Source organism: Aspergillus multicolor (assembly GCF_047715735.1).
Source record: "Aspergillus multicolor strain CBS 133.54 unplaced genomic scaffold BDW74scaffold_16, whole genome shotgun sequence".
Taxonomy (NCBI): Eukaryota; Fungi; Ascomycota; class Eurotiomycetes; order Eurotiales; family Aspergillaceae; genus Aspergillus; species Aspergillus multicolor.
The window spans coordinates 377012-395362 of record NW_027395967.1 but is presented as its reverse complement, the minus strand read 5'-3'; the positions used below and the strand labels follow the sequence as shown (position 1 = coordinate 395362).

Here is an 18351-nt window from a genome sequence, read left to right as displayed (position 1 = left end):
TTGGAGTATTATTAACAATATATCAGTGCGCACATCCTTCTTATATGCCCTACTCTCAGCGGACTACTAGAGGAAGCCTTCGGCAGACGAAGTGGTGGACTGGAAGGGGAGCTTGACTTGACCAACTTTCGGTGGCGGCAGTGGCGGGGATTGTTCCCGCATAACTACAGACATCATCATGGCTGGGACGGCATGTAAAATAAATCCGGATCCGAATCCGAGTTGGGAGAAATTGCAGTCAAGGATCACCAGGGCCGCTGAGACCCCGCATGTGGGTCTAATAGCCCCGAAGCAACGAGACATCCGGCCTCAGCTTCTATTTCTCGTGCATCGAGTGCACTGGAGCTGCTAGCTTCGATCTTCGATGAACCAGACTTTCATATTTGTGTGATTGAGCACCGAAAATATTTACGTACGGCGCAATCTCCGATAGAGCATAAGGGGCTGCTGACCTTAAAAGCCTAGATTAGAAAGACCCTGATTCAAGGTCACAGGCAAGGTCAGATAACTCGCCATTTTACTTTGTCTTAACCCAAGTTCGAACCTTCACCCGCTGGGAGGCGAAGACCGCCTTCTCGCCCAGGAATATGGGTTTATTAACTCGGTTGCCGTTAACACTCGTTTGCTTGCTATCAGAAGAACAGAGACAACGCTGGAAACAGTAACCACAACAATACAAACGGTCATGAAGCCATGGAAATATATACTGAAACCCCGGACCATTACCGAGAATTCCTCCGACGGCTCATTGCTGTGATTTTGAATAATGAGCCGGGGGCCGTGGATAGGTTGCTCGCCATTATTCGCTCGGGCGCTTCGGATCAAGATATCTTTAGGGCATCGCTGGGACTCACAGCAGATGATAGTTGCTCAGAGCCAACGGACAGGGCACTTTGATTATATTCTATATCCATGCATATCCAGGGCTGGTTCCTTGACATGCTGACTCCCTTATCTTTGCTACATTGCTGGGCCTGTTCTCTTCACGAGTTCTCCTGTCCTGTCATATTTTCCTAATGCATTGATTTTCGCTGACCGGTAACCCCAGAGGAGTTAGACACTCAGTACGAAGAGGAAGAGCCCAAGCATGCTCGCACTGATGATAGCGATTACTGCCCGAGTCCATAAACTATAGGCCGGGATGATCAGCGGTTTTGCGCTCCTCTTCATCTGCTGCTTCTGTCGCCGTTCCCAATAGGTCTTTTTCCCCACCTCGACTTTTTTCCCATGGACTTTGCGCAGATCCGTGAGCGGTGTATCTTTTCTCTTTCTTTCTCTATTTTTTTTTGTCTTCCTAGAGTTCGAGTGGGAAAGGAAGAAGGGCAAATAGGACGAGTTCAAGAGAAGGCTCGATTTGCTTAAAAGAGGTCAGGCCATACCAACGTGGAAGGGTACTCAGAGTGTGGATCAGAAGTCCCCCTTGTGTCGACAGGGTTTCGACGTTCAAGATGCTCGAGATAGTATGGTAGCAGGCAGGAATGGCAAAGCCGTGTTGGTCAGTATTTCCCGGTCGGCGGTGGTATTGTACCTCGTGTGGATCGAGACGGAGTTTCAACTTTCAAGGGTATCGAAGAAGGGCGTGGCAGGCATGAATAAATTCCTTAAAATTTATAGGCCGGTTGCGCCGTTCCTCCGGTTTTGGCAGCTCAATACTCGTGTTCCACCACATAGCCACCCAAGCCCACCGTATCGCCGGCAATCTCCTCGTAGTCCTTCTCTAGATCTGCTAGGTTCTCGCGGGCCTCCGAGAATTCGCCCTCTTCCATACCCTCACCCACGTACCAATGAATGAAAGCACGTTTAGAGTACATGAGGTCGAATTTGTGGCCAAGCCGACTCCAGGCCTCGGCGATGGCGGTCGAGTTGGAGAGTATGGTGACCGAACGGTCAACGGAAGCAAGCTCGCTGTTAGGAACAAACATAGGCTTCTGGTTGTTAATGCCGAGTTTAAACCCTGTTGGACACCACTCGACCGGCTTAAAAGAGGCCTTGGCCTTGGTATCAATAATAGCTCGGGTGCAGTCGTGAGGCATCACGTCAACCTGGTACAAAAGAGCCACTGCCATATACTTTCCGGTTTGAGGATCGCAGACGACCATCTGGTTCCTAGGTACAAAGCCTGCCAGATGATTAGACTGAAGGGACATTTCGGAAGAAAAGACAGGAGGACACATACACTGCAAGGTGATATCCTTAAACTTGAAGCTCTCGTGAGCACTGCAGTTGCTAGAGATGACAGGAGCATACGAGATTAGAGGGTAGTGGATGCGCGGGAACGGCACAAGATTAATCTAGAACTCATTCAAGTCAATGTTAAGGTCACTATTTAAACGCAGGCTGGTGTAAGAGAGCTAACAACCCGGGCGATGAGACAGTTGAGGTTATTATAACCAGGGCGGGGAATGTCAAGCTTGCGCTTACAAATATCGTAGACAGCCTCGTTGTCCATAAGGAAAGTGCACTCGGAGTTCTCAATGGTACTATGCGTGGATAGGACGGCATTGTAAGGTTCCACCACGGCAGTCGACGTGCGAGGAGAGGGGTAGACGGCAAACTCCAGCTTCGACATCTTGCCATACTCTGAATAGAGATGCTCAAGTAAAAGTGCGCCAAAATCGGAGCCAGTACCGCTGCCAACGGCGTGGAAGATTATAAACCCCTGAAGTGAAGAGCAGTTATCTCCGAGGAAATTAGTATACAATCTAGGACTCAGGGAAGGTTCCAATGCACACCAGCCACATGACGAATGCGGTCAACGACGCCTTGAATGAGCGTCTTGCCGACGGTGTAGTGACCACGAGCATCTAGAGCGCACCGCTTGGCTTACCACGCGGCTCTCAAGTATTCGGAGGTCAGATAGTTGTTGGCGGCATCCTCCTTCCCGCTGATTAGCTGCTCAGGGTGGAACAGATGGCGGTAGGTACCAGTGCGTATCTCGTAGATAGGCTATACCGCCATGAACCTGTCAGCTCAAATCCCAGCTCCCTACTCGCCCGTTACACACCGAAGGGTGGAGGTCGACAAAGATGGAGCGAGGGCCGGATTTGCCATTGCCAAGCTCGGTGAAGATTGTCTCATAGGAGTCCTTCCGGTGGATGTCCGTAGCGATATCGGGATTTACATGGCCATCGGCCGTCAGGCCGTGCTCGAGCAGATAACTAGATAGTAATCGAGCGATTAGCTACTGCCAGAAGGATCACAAAGTAATAAAGACTTACAGTTCCCAGGCCGCATTACCCATCTGCGTACCAGCCTGGCCGATGTGCAGGCGACAGATCTAATCGTTTAGCACATCGTCGTTCTTTATATGAAAGCATAGGGTAGGTTTTGAATGCTATTGAGCGTCACATCACGAAGCCGGGGGTGTGTTTTGTGGCTCTAAGCTCCGTGATGGTGGGATATGGGCAAAACCATTTGGATGGCCAACATTGAACAGCGAAAGGATGGCACGTACTTCGCCGCCCATGATAAATAGTCTATAAAACACAACATACGTTGGCGCACAGGTACGTATATGTGAAGAGGGAGCAAATTGAAGCTTCACGGAGCAGACTCGTCATCAAGCTTAGTCCCTCCGCAAGAACGGGGAGGGGCGGAGCGGATTCGTGATTTGCCAGAACACTGGCCGACCATTCGGAAAGAATTTATGTCGGGTGGTGGTGTCAGCTGAGGTGGAGAATTCTTAGTAATTCAAGGCCTCCAACTACCAAATTCGTGAGCCAGATGAATTTGAATATAGCCATTCTCCCGAAGGGTGAATGGAGAATTCAGCTATACGAACTCCTTGCAGAACTTCTACATTTGCATATAAAAACCCCTAAGAATTCTTAGAATTAGAAGAATTCATCACGCTCTTTACCTTCTATATAATACCTAGTATTCGATCAGTATTCCTAGCTAGTACAGTATTCAATGGGCCTCATACAAAGAGTGGGAGAGTAGAGGAACAGATACAAGACGCCAACAGAATACGACAAAGGTAAAAAAACAAGAAGAGAGAGAGCCCTTCCTTATTTATCTACTAGAGATAGGTCCTTAGTTTCCTCGATTACCCACCAGGGTGAGCCGCATGTATAATGTAGTGGTGTTTGGCTTACTGATTGTTGGATGGGCACAAGAGGGGATCATGCAAATAGACATTGATAGATTTTTTTGTTGTTGCCCGCGCTGACACCCACTAAGTAGTAGTAGATCTCCTATTAGAATTAGCTAGTTGCTCATATACCTCCAGCTCTTAACACTTCTTTTCTTCTTAGCAAGACCTAAATCGAACAACCTTATTCCTGATCCCATCTCCAACGCCGCCAATAGCCTCCACTAAGACTGCATCTATATCCTTCATATCCCGGTCCAAACCAGTACCACCCCGAATCATAATCTGCGTCTCGAATCCTTCCTTCACGGCTCACCTCGTAAGGGTGACCAACTCACCTTCTGGGATGAGTGCTCACCACGTTCACCTATACTCACGCTAAAATTTAGCAACTGGCTTCGGTCCAGCCATACGACTCCAGGGCTCACTTAACTATTGTCCGCGTTCACTATGTGGCTTAAGTACGGCTGAGCGGACGGGAAGCCCTGTTCTCCACACCCTGTGGTCGTATGTGCTAGATTAGTCGGAGCAAGACCTTATATAGGGGAAAAAAGTACCTAGAACTAATTTTAGTGAGATAATTACAATGCATGGTGTTGTGATATGGCTTACGTGCATACTATATTGGGACATGTTAACAAGTTCAAAGCTGACCTAACCTTGCTATAAAGTGCTAGAAGGGATTGGACTAGTTGGGAGAATCAAAGTATACCCATACATCTACGATATATATCGGGGGCTAAACGCGTTTCTCACAGGAGGTTAACACCCCTCTTTACACGACATAATACCCATTAGATGGCAAAGACTTGTTCGTAGATTCAAAGTACCAATCAGATGATCGCTAGGTAACCGTTATTCTCAGTCCTCCTGCTGTATGGTCTAATAAGAGACCTTTTGACTAGGTTCATTAGTTACTGCTGCACAACATACAGATACACAAGGATCGATTTCCATAGTCCATATGTCGTACCAGATCGTATTGAGTGAAATGACAAATCAAGCATGAATTTTCTGAAAGATGTAGTTGCAGTCTATAAGTGCCTGAGGCATAAGGCAGTACTAAACACCCTTTGGATCTAGAGGTAAACCATCATCCATTGTCAAGTTTCAAGATACGAGAGCAGTTTCAGTTGATAATACGCAATAGCGCTTCTCCATGATGAATATGTCCCTTTACATAGAAGAATTGAGAGAAAGCCTAACCTCATCGCGTGGTAGAGCTTCGACCACGAGTTCTTAGTAAAACCACGAACCCCAAGGAGACTAATTGAAAATGGCTAGGGATATACAACATACACATTTGCTCTAGATATCAAGAACAATCCCATCGCCCTAGGGAGCCTTTGTACCAGAAAGGGCTAATTAATTCCCAAAACCGACTTCTGGAAGCTTCAGGTATACTCCAAAAACAAGGCCCGGCGTCCTTCTCCGCATTCCCCAAATGTAAGACAAAACAGCTTCAGCTCAGTGCCCGGAAGAAAATTGTGCGTGTGATTACTACTCTCATGCTACTAGTAATGCCCCTCTACCGCAAAGCGTACGGACTCGACTTCTGCCACTTGGAAACACTACTACTGTGACCAAGAGAGCTTTTCGCAAAGGGGTCGGTGGCATTGTCGGTATTCTCTAACCATCATACGCACTTGAACAATCAAAGATGACCCGAGTATGAGATACGCCAGGTAGGCAGTCGCCATCTTCTAGATGGGAGCAGAGACAGGGGCTGCGCAGACAGAGCTAAAAGGACTAACAGAATTCTAGGAGGCCGCCAGTACTGAAAGAGGATGCACGTATGGTATGTTCCGCTCCGCGTCGATGCATAAGAAGCCATGGATTTTGACAACTGAGTATGGTACCATGATCTGCAAGCGGAACGACCCAGTCTGCTTGGTTGTGGTATGAATCGAGTGCTTAACTGTCGAGGGTGATTTCTGCAAGGGGACTGTTGCCGTTACTATATAGCATTGCGCAATTGCCGCGGCAGCTGCGTCTTGTGAATGTGAACGCATTAGGAGATGATTTCATTGAGCAAGATACCATACATGGGTTGTATTCTGCAAGAGATTGTCCAGAATCTGTCCTATAAAACGTGCCAATTGACGTCCACGGTCCGCATATATACCATGCTTAGGTCATGTTCTTTTTTTAGAACGCTTTGTGGGAAACCAACCTTATAGAAAAATGTTCCGGCCTTAATGAAAGAGTTGGCGAATTGGCTACGATGCAGGATGATTCCTGCCAGTTTATTCGGCGCAAACATGGTGCATACCGCATGTGCCTCGCCTGCAAACCTTTGGATCCAGTTGCCAAGTGTCACATTTTGAGTGACGCGTGCGCTTCTCCTGGTTGGGTCCTCGGGATCATTGCTCGTTATGTTGCACTTCAACTGGCAGGGTACATGCAGTTCGGACACATTGGAGGCGACCAGCCCAACAGAGTGTATTAAGACACTGCCATCCTGCTGGATCCGCCAATCCTTTATTGATGAATGATCGGTAAGACTAGAATCAAAGATGGGCGGTTCAATTAAGCCCCCGATTAGCATGCCTGGGATTGGCATAAATGGAAGCATTGTTCCCTTGAGTGGATAATTAGGCATTTGTTCCCTCTTCTGATTTTCATGGTAGACCATGGTCGCGATAACACACGAGCAGGTGAAGAATGACGCACCGCAGAGCTTGCGGACCTCTTCCACAAATGCAAGAGGGTAGCGACCAAGGACAAGCTTACTAGCCTCCTTGCGTGTCTGGAACTGCTGGATTGTACACCCATGGAACCATTGTGTCGCCCCAACCGCTGGCATTATCGCCGGTGCCCTTGGGCCTGTCGATTCGCGTTGGGCCCCGTAGACTAAAGGATACAATCAATTGTCGTCACCCAGGTTATGCACGTATTCGTGCCATAGCGATTTTAGTGTTTCAACGCCTTCAGGAGGACTGTTAAGAACTCCTGCTGCAGTCACAAGACATGATATATTGTCAAACGTTATAATTAACTCGTCACCTAGCGTTAGAGGTCGCCAATGCTTATCCAACAAGATCATATCAGGACGAATTGTGACTTCTTGAAGGGTCCATAGAGACGTAAACCAGGAAGGAGGTGTAAACGAGGAAGAGAGTATCGGCTCTTGTGTTTCTTTATCGCTAGCCAAGCTCTCCTTTGTGATGTCTAGCTCGCAGGGTCTACCAGCTAAAATCGCTGTAACATTGAGTGCTTTCTGTATGTTCCAAAGCTTCTCATAGATAGTGAAGTCTAGTCGATCATAGTCGAGAGCTGTCAAGCCTAACCAGGCGACCGCGCTTCTTGTGTTGTCCCAGCTGGAAACGTTATTTAGCCAAATGACCGCGGTTTTGGCGTTCTTGAATATAGTCAATTGTCTTGGTAGTTCAGTGTTGCAGATTTCGGCCTGCCACTTGACCCTGGTATCCTGCGGGATACAGAGAAGATCCATCCATATGTATCGCTCAGCAAATCCTGCGTCCTTAATCATGCGAGGGAGTTTCTTCACATCATAAGATCTGATTTTAAGCACCCGCCATGGAACTCCGAAGACCCTTATCATGGCACCTTTCTCTCTTATTTGACCCCATGTGTGGCTTATTATTGCGTAGCAAATCTGATTTTGGGATATATCTGCAGTTCTCACTGTACGATTTAGCGTGATGTCCCATAGATACCAGGGTAGGCTATCGGCCTGGCTATCCTCCAGCCAGCGACAAGGACTGGGCAAGGTGGCTATTGGCCGAGGAAACCTTTTGAGCTGGTGATTTAGTGGCGAAAAGATGCTCGGATAAGGCCTGCGCGGCTTGATATGTGAGCTAAGATACTGTAGTGCCTGGATTCCAATTCGCTCGTCCGACGCTGCTCGGCCTGCTATTTCCCGATCATCAAATAAATCATCCGAGGGATCTAAGTAAGACATCTCGGCTTCATAAAGGTAAACGAGATTGCGGTGATAACTATTCTTCTTCATTTCAGACCAGTTGTAAAATATTTGCTTGAGCCGCTGAGCATGTCGCTTGTCGGCACTCAAGAACAGTCTCTGTACTCTTGCAACCCTATGAAGGAAAACAAGATCCTTGCCAGCGGCGAGAGTCATCAGAGCGTCAAAGCGAAGAGTAAAGGTAGAATCGTCGGGGGCGCAACCGCAGCCCAGCGCTCCCAAGAATAGAACCTGCTTGATCTTTGGCATGAAAGTGTCTTGCGGGCGCCCGGTCCACCATTCCTCCAGCAGGGCGAGACAAAACTTCTGGGTCCGGTCGAGCGCATTGTATATCTCTTGATTCTGCTCGGGGGACGAAGGTGACGCAAATCGTAGAAGAAAAAGCAGGGTCCGTAGTGCATGCCATCCTTCGGGTGCTTCAGGGTGTAAAGGATGCATGAACGACTCCATCACGCGACAAAGCGGAGCAGACGTTGTTGATGAGTCGACGGGCGCTTCGTAGTTGCGAGTGGTGAAGTCTTGAAAAGGTTCGGGGTACCCATGAACAGTTGCAGACCTAGCGGTTGCGAGCCCGCTTTGCTCTTTCCCGTCGAGAGCCGGATTGTGCTCGCTGGACTCGGCGGCGAGTCTCCGCCGCTTTCGAGAGCGTGTTTCGACGCTGGACATGCTGTCGGTCGGCTTCTTGGTGTCAGTTCGAGGCCTGATATTTGTGCTGCTCGGAGACTTAAAATTCTGGAAGGATTATTGTCTGACGATGTTGAGTGTGCGTACAGCCACGAACGCAAAAGCAAAGTTTCCAGCCGCCGGCTTAGGTCTAGGAGAACACTCAGGCTAGGTAGGCAGGTGCAATGGCTCTTCGGGGTCAGTAGCTGACCGCGAGGCCTGGGGCGAAGCCCGGTGCAGCCTTGCACTGCCATTTAGCGCTGGTCTGACACAGCACAGCCGCATGCAAAGCGTGCGCCCCGTGCCTGTGTAACAGTAAGAGCCCAGCCTACTACTACCTGTACATTATAGAACAAGCGCCCCTTGCCGTTCAACCTCTCAAATCTGATGTCTGCCAATGTGCAAACCACAACCGTTTCATTGGACAGCCGCGCAGTGGAACTTGCCCCTCTATACAAGGCTATCATTCTCGATCTGGTTTGGACGGATCTAGAGCCGGAGCGGCTAGGACCAACCGCTGTGTCCTCAAAACGATGTTCATCTTCTGGCATTAAGCAACCCTGGAGCCACACTGAAAATCTAGATAAAATGGCCCTTTCGATTTCCAACAATTCACATTCTAAAGAGTTAGAAACATATCTTGATGGTTATCCTTCAGCCGACCTATATACCGTTGGGATACTTTGGCAGTAGATATCGTGTAACTCGTGATGCCGAACAGCTCCAGCTCCAATCATTCTCCTCTACTGGTGAACTCAAAGACCCACCGGAATCCAGAAGCATTTTCAGCATGTCTAACTTCCGATCGGATAGTGGCAACTGGCCTTCTATGTCACTAGAGCGAATATATCGAATAAGGTTGCCAGACACTGTGCTGCCACTCAGGGTGCGCTCGTTGTAAGGTACGCCAGCATCGATCATTGTCTTGACCAATGCTTTCAGATCGCCAAGGTATTTTGACTCTCCTTTGAGTCCAGCCACGATATAGGACGAGCAAAGCGAATCATGGGGCGTCAGTTTAGGTCAATAGGTGGCCGTAGCAGGAGTTCCGGTATTAACAAGCTGAACTAGGCTTACATGTAAGATTGTGCTGCCATCTGCGAGACGATCAGTTGGCACAGCTTCTCTCTGCTGAAACATTCTCAAAAGAGTCGTCTTCACTTTCTCAAAGTTGCCGCTCTCGTGATAGTTCGCATGGTCAACATGAAAGAACGCTGGGGAGTCATCGCTCACCACAGCATGCGTTCGGATGACTAGACTAATTGCAAAAAACCCTGCGCCCCTTGTCAGAGTCATCATGACCTGGATTGTGAATCCAAGAAACCTGTTGCAAAGTGTATAACTGGCAATAAAACCTCATGACTGTTGACCTTCGACATGCAACGGGCAGGAATATTCATGCAGGGTATAGGTTGAGAAGGTAGACACGAGGGAGGACGTTCGTCGCAAAGACCGGTGCCTCTGCGATACAAATCGCGACTTCCGACGGCAGGTACAGTATTGTAATGTTCCATCCATTTTGACCCGGATACCCTGCGCTTTCCCCGCAACCAGGAATTCATGAGCTGTTGTTTGTCACAAAGGTCCCGTAGCAGACTCGGCTCTGGAATCGCGGCATGAAGGGATGAGTTGCTAGGGAGGTACCTGACGGATATTCAAGGACAGATTGACAACTAGCGAATATTTCCCGCTTCTAGACGACCGTGAGGATTTTAGCTGCTGTTAGGTCGATGAAGGATGTTCTTGAAGCGATGTCTTGTATCTGCCGCTGCTGTTGACCCATGAGGGCGCTCCAAACTTCGTTAGCTTAAGGATGGGAGATTTAACCTCATAGAGAGCAATGATGACGTACGTCATAAAAAACGGAAGGGCGGTATTCAAGTTATCTTGCAAACCCGACACGAGCTCTGACAGTGTAACCAATATTTCTTTCTTGAATGGATAGGCGACCCTCTTGAGATGGAGTCGAAACCAATCCCGTTTCAGCGTAGAAGATGAATGTGAAACGCTCAAAGTTGTTGATTTGCATTCCTCCAATATGTTCTCGAGGCGCCGACATGTATCTTCGCAGGGTGCTAGGTTGTCCAGCACAAAAAGGCGATACTGTTCACAGGAAAACTGTGGATCAGTTCCAGACAATAAGAAGCTATTAAGAAGGCTCAAGGTGCGCAAAAGGCCATTGACTTTGATGGTAAACCCTCGAACCTCATCATCATAGTCGTGCCACGGTGTGTAGTAACGCAAGAAGCCCTGGCCGATGGTGAGGCCAAGGGACATCACGCCGACCACTCCAGCACTGACAGAGAATGGATCAATCATCGTGCACTAAAGAGACGTAGAGAAGGGTTGGAAGTCGGAGAGGCGGGGGGATGATGATGCGCTTATGCTCTTGTCAGGATGGCGCAGTCTTGTCAGCCTGAGTGGTTGCACAAACAGTCTCCCTTTAATTGGACCCACGCTGGCAACAATGCGGCTGATGTCTGTATAACGGTATGCCAGTCAGTCAACAAAGGCAAGGCTGCGCCTACTTCTAGGATCATCCTAGAATGATTCACTTACCCAGCTGTCATCCTCTCGCAAATAACTCAAATACCCCTCCCTCAACCGCCCATCTTCTTCGCCTTTTGCTTACTTTGAGTACGCTCCTCTTGTCTCTAGCATCCTTTCCTAACTCGGGCCAGTCAGATCTCTCTCCCTCATGTACGCCGTCGTAGAGACAAAGAAAGCCACCAAAAACAGTGAGTCGACCATCATGCCGTTCTCGGTTCCCGCTCTCCTGGCTAACAGCAGTCCGTTCTTCTGATCGTGCTCAGGGACAACATTGGAACAACTGCTTACGAGCGAGAACGATGGTGGTAAGTCGATTTCCCAGCCGAGTAACCTCCGTACCCGCAATCGCTAACAAGAGCGCTGCACTCGCAGATGGAAAACCCCCCGTCACAGCCAACGCCGCCCTCGCTGCAGAATGGGAACCGAAGACCATTGCGCTGATCGGATGCGGTTCGCCAAACCCTCTGCTATTACAAGACCTTACATGAAGCTGACTAGAACTCATCTCGTCCTAGGAAAGCTCGGCTCCGCGATCCTAACCGGCTTCCTTTCGCACATCCGCACCGCACCAGCCGGCGCCCCAGAGAAACAGCTCCGCTTCTTGGTCACCACGAAGACAACCTGGTCCTAAATGCGTCTGCGGATAAAGCACGCGGCTGACGCAGACCGGGTATCCTTTGCCAGCGGTGGGGGCAAGACAAACGTGGACGCGATGGGAAGGGCGGACGTCGTGTTCTTGACATTCCCGACTTTCGCGGCCGGCGACGTCCTCAGCGAAGGGTATGATCTCTGCGACAGTGTCGCGAATAAGCTGGTCATCAGCCTGTTGCAAGGCAAGAATTGCTGGGAGATCGATGAGCTGATTGACCCAAGCAAGTCCAGCAATACGGGATGTCCACCGCCGATTATTGTGACCGCGTCGCGGTGTCCGGAGGAGGGGTTAAAGGTTATTGGGAAGAGTAATTGCCTTTCTGTGCCGAAGCATGTGGATGATACCGTGTGCTGGCTTTTTGCGATGGTTGGGGATTTCGTCAAGGTAGGGGGGTTGTAGCGAAACTTCCTGTTTACGGCGACGGGCGTTTCTCTGCTCGACAAGATACCTAACCTCCAGTCAAACGGGAATCTAGAAGAGAAAATGTCGCATCAATTATTCCGCCCGCTAATCAATCATACTGTGAATTACAATGATCCGCTCAAACATTTGAATGGACTGTTTTCCGTTTCCTAGAACCAACGGATCGGAGACAATAGCGACTTGGGTGGAGGGATTATAAGAGCAGATCGCCAAAACAAGCAAAGGGCACGTAGACACAGGATGAAGACCATGGTGTACTGACTAATAGACGCCCTGGCTGGCCATGGTGGTGGGAGGGATGGGATGGCTGTCCTTCCTGCTGTCCCAACAGTGTTGTGATGGTCAAGTGAGGTGAGTGCACCTCTAGCAGGAAAGTGCCAAACCTCTTCCCATCACTTTCTCAACCACCCCTCTCCTTTGGCATATCATCCTTTCGACGCCTCAAACCAAACCAAGCTGCTCTGCCGTATTTCACGCCCCCAAGACGGAAGTTATTCTCATCGCTCATCTCAAACCCCCACCAAACCTACTCCACGAAGCTCTGTCGCGATGTAGAACGACGCTGGCACGATGTTTTAGTCTACCACTAGGATGTTGAGCGACGCTGGCAGGATGGCTAGGTTCATGTCAGACTCGGAACAAAATTCCCCAATTGACCCAGACACACTTGACCAAGAGGGAAAGGTCATTTCGTTCATTGGATGCGGTGAGTCCCCTTCCCCGGTGCGCCTTTAACCCCGTCCGACTTTGCTAACGAGACGAAATGAAGGGACAATCGGCCGCGCAGTACTCACAGGCCTCCTACGAGTAGTCCGCAGCGCCCCCGACGATTCCTTCGAAAGCTACCTGCATTTCTACGCGGTGACGAGAACCAAAGAATCCGCGGACCGACTATAAAGAACATTCGACCGGCCGGAGGAACGAAATTTAATGAGATTCGTGGGCGGGAAAGACATGAGGCCGTCGGTGTTTGATAGCGCGTTAATGGTTATCCTCGCGTGCCCGCCATCAAAGGTACAAGTCGCTCTAATCAAGTACAACTTGGACTCTACGTTTGTAACAACTATCGTGAGCTTAGTGCCTGGGGTTCAGGTGCGGGATATTAAACGTTATATCATGAAAGGTCGGAAGTGGCATATGTGTATGCCGAGGATAGTTAGGGTTAGGCCAAAAATTGCGGCAAAGGTGTGCAAGGGCATGACCGTTATTAAGAGCCGTGAGCCATGGGAAAGCGACGGTTCTAATCGAGGCCAGGCTTGGGACAACTTTAAAGTGTGGCTCTTTAAACTAATAGGGGAGGTTAAGATAGTGCCTCCGGATAAATTTAACACAGCGGCCATGTTAGCCAGCGGTTTAATAGGGTTGGCGGCGATGGTATATTAAGGGATTTTTAATAAATATATCGCTAAAAGTCTGGGAAGAAGTAAGGTGTTTTATATTAAAAAACAGGTGCTAAAGGGTATAATTCACCTACTAGATCATGGAATAAGCCCAGTTCTGTTAAATAAAAATATCTCGACGCCGGGGATATGGGCGGATAAGGGCATGTGGGGGATTAAGAAAAAGGGTATTAGAGAAACTTTGGCAAAGGCAACGGTGGATGAGATCAAGCGACTAAAGGCTGAAGAAGAGTGAGGTTGTATGTCGAGTAGTTTGTCTGAATTGGCGTGAGTTTCGGGTGGGTGTGTTCCGTATGTAGCCGAAAATAGTTCTTTGATCAAGATCGGACTGCACGTTTCCCTAGTAGCCATATGTGTTATTCTTCTTTCCATTGAAAATTTCTCTCTGCCCCTCTTCTGAAACCACCTCTTCCTCTCTCCTGAGCGGAGGTCTCTTCACTAACACACTGGTCTTCTCCCTTGCTTCTTTCTTAACTCATCTTCTCCGAATTGCCAGTACGACTTCTTGGATTGTCCAGTTGTTGTCCACGATGAGTTCCGAAGAGGCTCCCAAAGAGACTACGCTGGCCTTCATAAGCTTCGGTTGGTTTCCTTCCAAGTCCTTCAAGTGCCCGGCTAATAGCACACAGGAAAGATCGGCTCTACGATACTCAGCGCCCTTCTGAACGCAACCTCTCCCGAGACTGTTGGTCGTTCGGATGACCGTCTAGCAAAGATCGCCCGTTTTGTTGTCAGTGTTGACACGATCACCTCCGCGGAAAAGCTCCAAGCCCAGCACGAAGCGAAACAAAGACAGAGTTACGTTCTTTACCGGACACCAGGTTGACTGCATGCGGCGGGCAGACGTCGTTATTTCCGCAAGCAAACCAACTGCCCGGAGTGGCCTATACACACAAATTGAGAAGGCGATGGATGCCTTGGAAGAGAAGTTGGTAATTGACGTTATGGATGGAGCTATACCAAGATTCATCTCTGATCCTTCTCCTCATCGAGCAAGGGAGAAGCAGGCAACATTTGTGAAAGCGAGGGCGAACCATGCCGTGGTAGTGCGAAAGTCTATGACGATAACAGACGACCATCTCTTCACACCGGAACAATATGACATGGTGACATGGATCTTTGAGCAGGTGGGCAAAGTTAGCTACATGCGGGATTATTTTGACGACACGGACTCCGCGGTCCGAGTCTCGATGGCTATGTTGACGCTTCCTCTTGAAGGTATTCTGGGCGCGTGTGTGGCTAGAAACCTGGATAGGAACGAAATGATGGAAATGTTCGCGCAGGTGCTGGAGGGGCTAGGGGGACTTTTGAGAGAGGGAATTCACTCTGGAGCGCTGAGGAATTCCATTTCCGACGACTCGAAGCCTGCTGCTCGCGGAATGCTGCAATTGGAAAAAAGTGATACTAGGGCAGTGTTCGCAGAAGCAATGTTGACGGTGGGAAACGCGCTTGATGAAGAACAATTGTTAGAAAGTGCCCGCGACGCAATATGCAACCGGACGGATGACTAAAGATTCCAACATAGAAGCTTGCTTGAATCAGGCAACCGGATCGTGGATGGATCGGTATCGCGGGGTACGCTGTGGCTGCAGGGCGAGGTCGTATGTAGTGGCTTAGCGAATGAACCCCTCACTTGGAGATACTTAAGAACGTGACATCTTCTAACTCTAAGTCTGCAGAGATCAGCAAAATGCACTCCAGAATTTTATGGCAGAAAGCCCTGAGGGTAGTTTGTACCGGACTAAGGCGCTCATCTAGTTCGTCAACTACGAACCATGTCGTCCTACAACGCACGCCGTCTGCCAAAGCATCGCCCTTGGCGGTCTTGCCGACAAAGAGCCTCATCTACTCCGTGCTCTTTACTTCCGTGATGTCCTCGCCATTTCTCAGGCCTTGCCTAGGATTGCTTAAGTATGTCATCGATTCAAAATCCTCGCTGATTCACCCGGCGAGGAATCCAGTCATGCGCTACCTCCTGCGCACGACCATTTACAGCCACTTTTGCGCCGGCGAAAACGAGGCAGAGGTCCGCCACTCAGTTCGGAAGATGAAAGCGTTGGGCTATAAGGGAGTGACTCTGGGCTACGCCCGCGAATCCGTCGCGCAGATCGACGTCAAAGACCCGACGACGCCGGAAGCTGCCAAGCAGGAAGCGCTAGACCGTGCCGTTGATGAGTGGAAAGAAGGTAATCTGCGGACACTCAAGATGATCGAAGCTGGAGACTGTATGAACGTCAAGTACGTAATTCCCGTTCGTATAGGACAAAAACTGAGTTGTTAGGTTCACCGGAGCGGGCCCCAGTGCGGTCGAAGCTCTCACTCGAGGCGATCCGGTCCCACCACCGCGAATGCAGGCTGCAGTTCTTGAGATCTGTGCAACGGCTGCGACGCAGGGATCGCGGCTATGGATCGACGCTGAGCAGCAGATTTTCCAATCGGCCATTGACAACTGGACTATCGATTTAATGAGGCAATTCAACCGCCAAGACAAGGTGGTTGTCTTCAACACAATCCAGGCCTACCTCAAAGCATCGACGGAGAACGTCAGCCGGCACCTCAAACTGGCACAAACAGAAGGATGGGCGCTCGGGATCAAGCTGGTTCGAGGTGCCTATATCGCCCATGATTATCGGTCGCGAATTCATGATACCAAAGCCGAGACAGATGCCAACTACAACCACATAGTACAGTCCTTGCTCACGCGACAATATCCAACAGGCGAATCAGTGGCATCGCACGCGTTTCCCAAAGCCGAATTGTTTGTCGCGTCGCATAACGCGGAAAGCGTGCGAAAGGCCTATTCGCTGTCGCGGCACCGCCTGCAGAACAGGCTTCCGACGATTCCTGTCGAGTTGGTTCAGCTGCAGGGGATGGCGGACGAGCTAAGTTGCGAGTTGCTTGCATACAATTTGAATGATGTGGACGAGGTCAAGGCTCTCGAAGTTGCACTCCCAGGCGGCTTCAAGTGTCTCGCGTGGGGGTCATTGGAGGAGTGCCTTCATTTTCTCCTGCGTCGAGCGATTGAGAACCAGTCTGCCATGGAACGAACAAGGGACACGGCCATTGCGCTGCGAAAGGAAGCATGGAGGCGCATGCGGTTTGCGTGAGGTGCACGGATCGTGCTATCTGCTAGCGAGAAGGACTTGTCATGCAATAGTCCGCAAATCATATCATGCCAACAATGAGACAAACCTCGTCACAATGTAACTCTGAAGCGGAGAAGAGTAAAAGGCAACGACTTTCCCAGAATTACCGATAAATCCGTCAGCTCTTCCTTGTTTGTCAAGTAGTTGTTGTTGTCGCATTGGGCCTCGTCTCTGGTGTAGAATGGCTTGGGCTCCGCATAACCCGGACCGTCATCCTTCAAGTCTGCCTCCATTTGCGACGCTTCCAGTATTCCCAGCACGTAATTCTAGCAGCCGATTCAGGCCTCTAGTTGCCCACTCTTGCCTCACTAGACTCGTTTGACCATTGCGATGTCGATTTTCCGATCTCGCCGACGTAGAGCGGACCGATAAAGGTCCCAATGTCAATGTAAGCGCGATAGGAAGCGAGAGTTTTAGGAAATGGATGCTCTCCGTCTAGTTCTAGATGATGTCTTCGAAATCTGTTCGGAGGTCCGGAGCCCAACGCTGGAAATTGCCGCAGGGAGACGGGAAATGGAAACGGTCAAGATCGGCTTCTCATAGTGGCGATGGTTAATTTGTTGACCTGATGCTCATGAAGTTGAGGTGAGAACCGTCAAGTCGTTCGGGGCGAGAACCAGCTTGTTTGCCTGCCGCGGGCGAGGCGAGGAAAGAGCATTGGCAACTTGGTTCTCATCTGGGTGGCCGATCGCCGGCGATCTGCTGCCTGAGGACTGAGGCTGCCACTTCTTTCCCCGCGTCCCGCTTCAATTCTCGATCTCCGTCATCTCGCTTGCCGTCATCGCCATGCCGTTTAGGCGGACCAAGAAATCTTTTCGATAGCAGTCTCCCCGCAGTTCCCAGTTTTCTATCACTTCTCCACGAGACGCCACGAGCTCAGACAAAGCCCCAAAACCATGGGGCTGGGCGAACTAGACAAGGTCTGGTGCCTTGGTCAAGCCTCCCGTCCCTGGCCGAACGTTGCAACTCCAGGAAAAACAAGCTCTGCTAAACAGAGAATTTGTCGGCCTTCCAGGCCCTGGAATCTCCCCGCGAAATGAAACTTGAATTCCTGTCGTTTGTCGCACTTGATTCCGGGTGACGCTGAATCATCGGGCTAATTGTGGAACATTGTTTTCTAGTCTTTTCCAAGAACCTCCACTTCACCAACGCCAGCTGACCAGACGTACCGTTCCTTGCTCGGTTTCCCGCCGATTCCGGAAACTCTACCACGCGTCGAGCGCTGCGGGATGGCCGTCCGCTAGATCATAACGTCAACGGCGACTGTAACCAAATCGCGATGAAGCTCGGCGCTCCCGCGTGGCTGTTCCAAGAATTCCTTTCCAATCATAGCCTATGAATTTTTCTTTGTGACACAGGAGGAAAGCAAACGTCATTGGAGAGTGAGTCAGTGAGGTCGCATTGGGTTTCCGGCAACTCCAGAATTTGCGGGGATCTGGGGGTCTGGGCGCCCGTCAGCGCCCAGAGATCTTCTTTCA

The 18351-nt window shown here is 49.9% G+C and overlaps 7 protein-coding genes across 7 annotated transcripts; 4 read left to right on the top strand and 3 right to left on the bottom strand.

Annotated features, from left to right (window-relative positions):
- Nucleotides 1-1646: 1646 nt before the first annotated feature.
- On the bottom strand, nt 1647-3466 carry BDW74DRAFT_168573 (tubulin alpha chain; the record flags this gene model as incomplete). Its single annotated transcript, XM_073726856.1, has 8 exons — nt 1647-2119; nt 2177-2291; nt 2357-2679; nt 2733-2804; nt 2925-2946; nt 3005-3158; nt 3219-3277; nt 3455-3466. The coding sequence occupies 8 exons, from the start codon at nt 3464-3466 to the stop codon at nt 1647-1649; spliced, it is 1230 nt and encodes a 409-aa protein (XP_073582865.1).
- Nucleotides 3467-6176: 2710 nt separating this feature from the next.
- BDW74DRAFT_168572 (uncharacterized protein) lies at nt 6177-8705 on the bottom strand (the record flags this gene model as incomplete). The annotated part of the gene is made up of 8 exons (XM_073726855.1): nt 6177-6919; nt 6974-7473; nt 7510-7712; nt 7743-7818; nt 7849-7893; nt 7924-8023; nt 8057-8114; nt 8145-8705. The coding sequence occupies 8 exons, from the start codon at nt 8703-8705 to the stop codon at nt 6177-6179; spliced, it is 2286 nt and encodes a 761-aa protein (XP_073582864.1).
- Nucleotides 8706-9236: 531 nt separating this feature from the next.
- Nucleotides 9237-11033, bottom strand: BDW74DRAFT_155146 (uncharacterized protein). Its single transcript, XM_073724787.1, has 2 exons — nt 10555-11033; nt 9237-10492 (listed from the first exon to the last, which is right to left on the bottom strand). The coding sequence occupies exons 1-2, from the start codon at nt 11019-11021 to the stop codon at nt 10396-10398; spliced, it is 564 nt and encodes a 187-aa protein (XP_073582863.1). The 5' UTR covers nt 11022-11033; the 3' UTR covers nt 9237-10395.
- Nucleotides 11034-11316: 283 nt separating this feature from the next.
- Nucleotides 11317-12894, top strand: BDW74DRAFT_155142 (uncharacterized protein). Its single transcript, XM_073724786.1, has 4 exons — nt 11317-11440; nt 11505-11557; nt 11625-11702; nt 11768-12894. The coding sequence occupies exon 4, from the start codon at nt 11884-11886 to the stop codon at nt 12301-12303; it is 420 nt and encodes a 139-aa protein (XP_073582862.1). The 5' UTR covers nt 11317-11440; nt 11505-11557; nt 11625-11702; nt 11768-11883; the 3' UTR covers nt 12304-12894.
- BDW74DRAFT_155141 (uncharacterized protein) lies at nt 12873-13563 on the top strand. Its single transcript, XM_073724785.1, has 2 exons — nt 12873-13033; nt 13097-13563. The coding sequence occupies exons 1-2, from the start codon at nt 12919-12921 to the stop codon at nt 13222-13224; spliced, it is 243 nt and encodes an 80-aa protein (XP_073582861.1). The 5' UTR covers nt 12873-12918; the 3' UTR covers nt 13225-13563.
- Nucleotides 13564-14257: 694 nt separating this feature from the next.
- On the top strand, nt 14258-15238 carry BDW74DRAFT_179229 (pyrroline-5-carboxylate reductase family protein; the record flags this gene model as incomplete). The annotated part of the gene is made up of 3 exons (XM_073729411.1): nt 14258-14309; nt 14357-14524; nt 14571-15238. 3 exons carry the CDS (start codon nt 14258-14260, stop codon nt 15236-15238), a joined length of 888 nt encoding a protein of 295 aa, XP_073582860.1.
- A 179-nt stretch (nt 15239-15417) lies between these two features.
- On the top strand, nt 15418-16879 carry BDW74DRAFT_185792 (putative proline oxidase Put1; the record flags this gene model as incomplete). Its single annotated transcript, XM_073731123.1, has 2 exons — nt 15418-15965; nt 16009-16879. The coding sequence occupies 2 exons, from the start codon at nt 15418-15420 to the stop codon at nt 16832-16834; spliced, it is 1374 nt and encodes a 457-aa protein (XP_073582859.1). The 3' UTR covers nt 16835-16879.
- Nucleotides 16880-18351: the final 1472 nt, after the last annotated feature.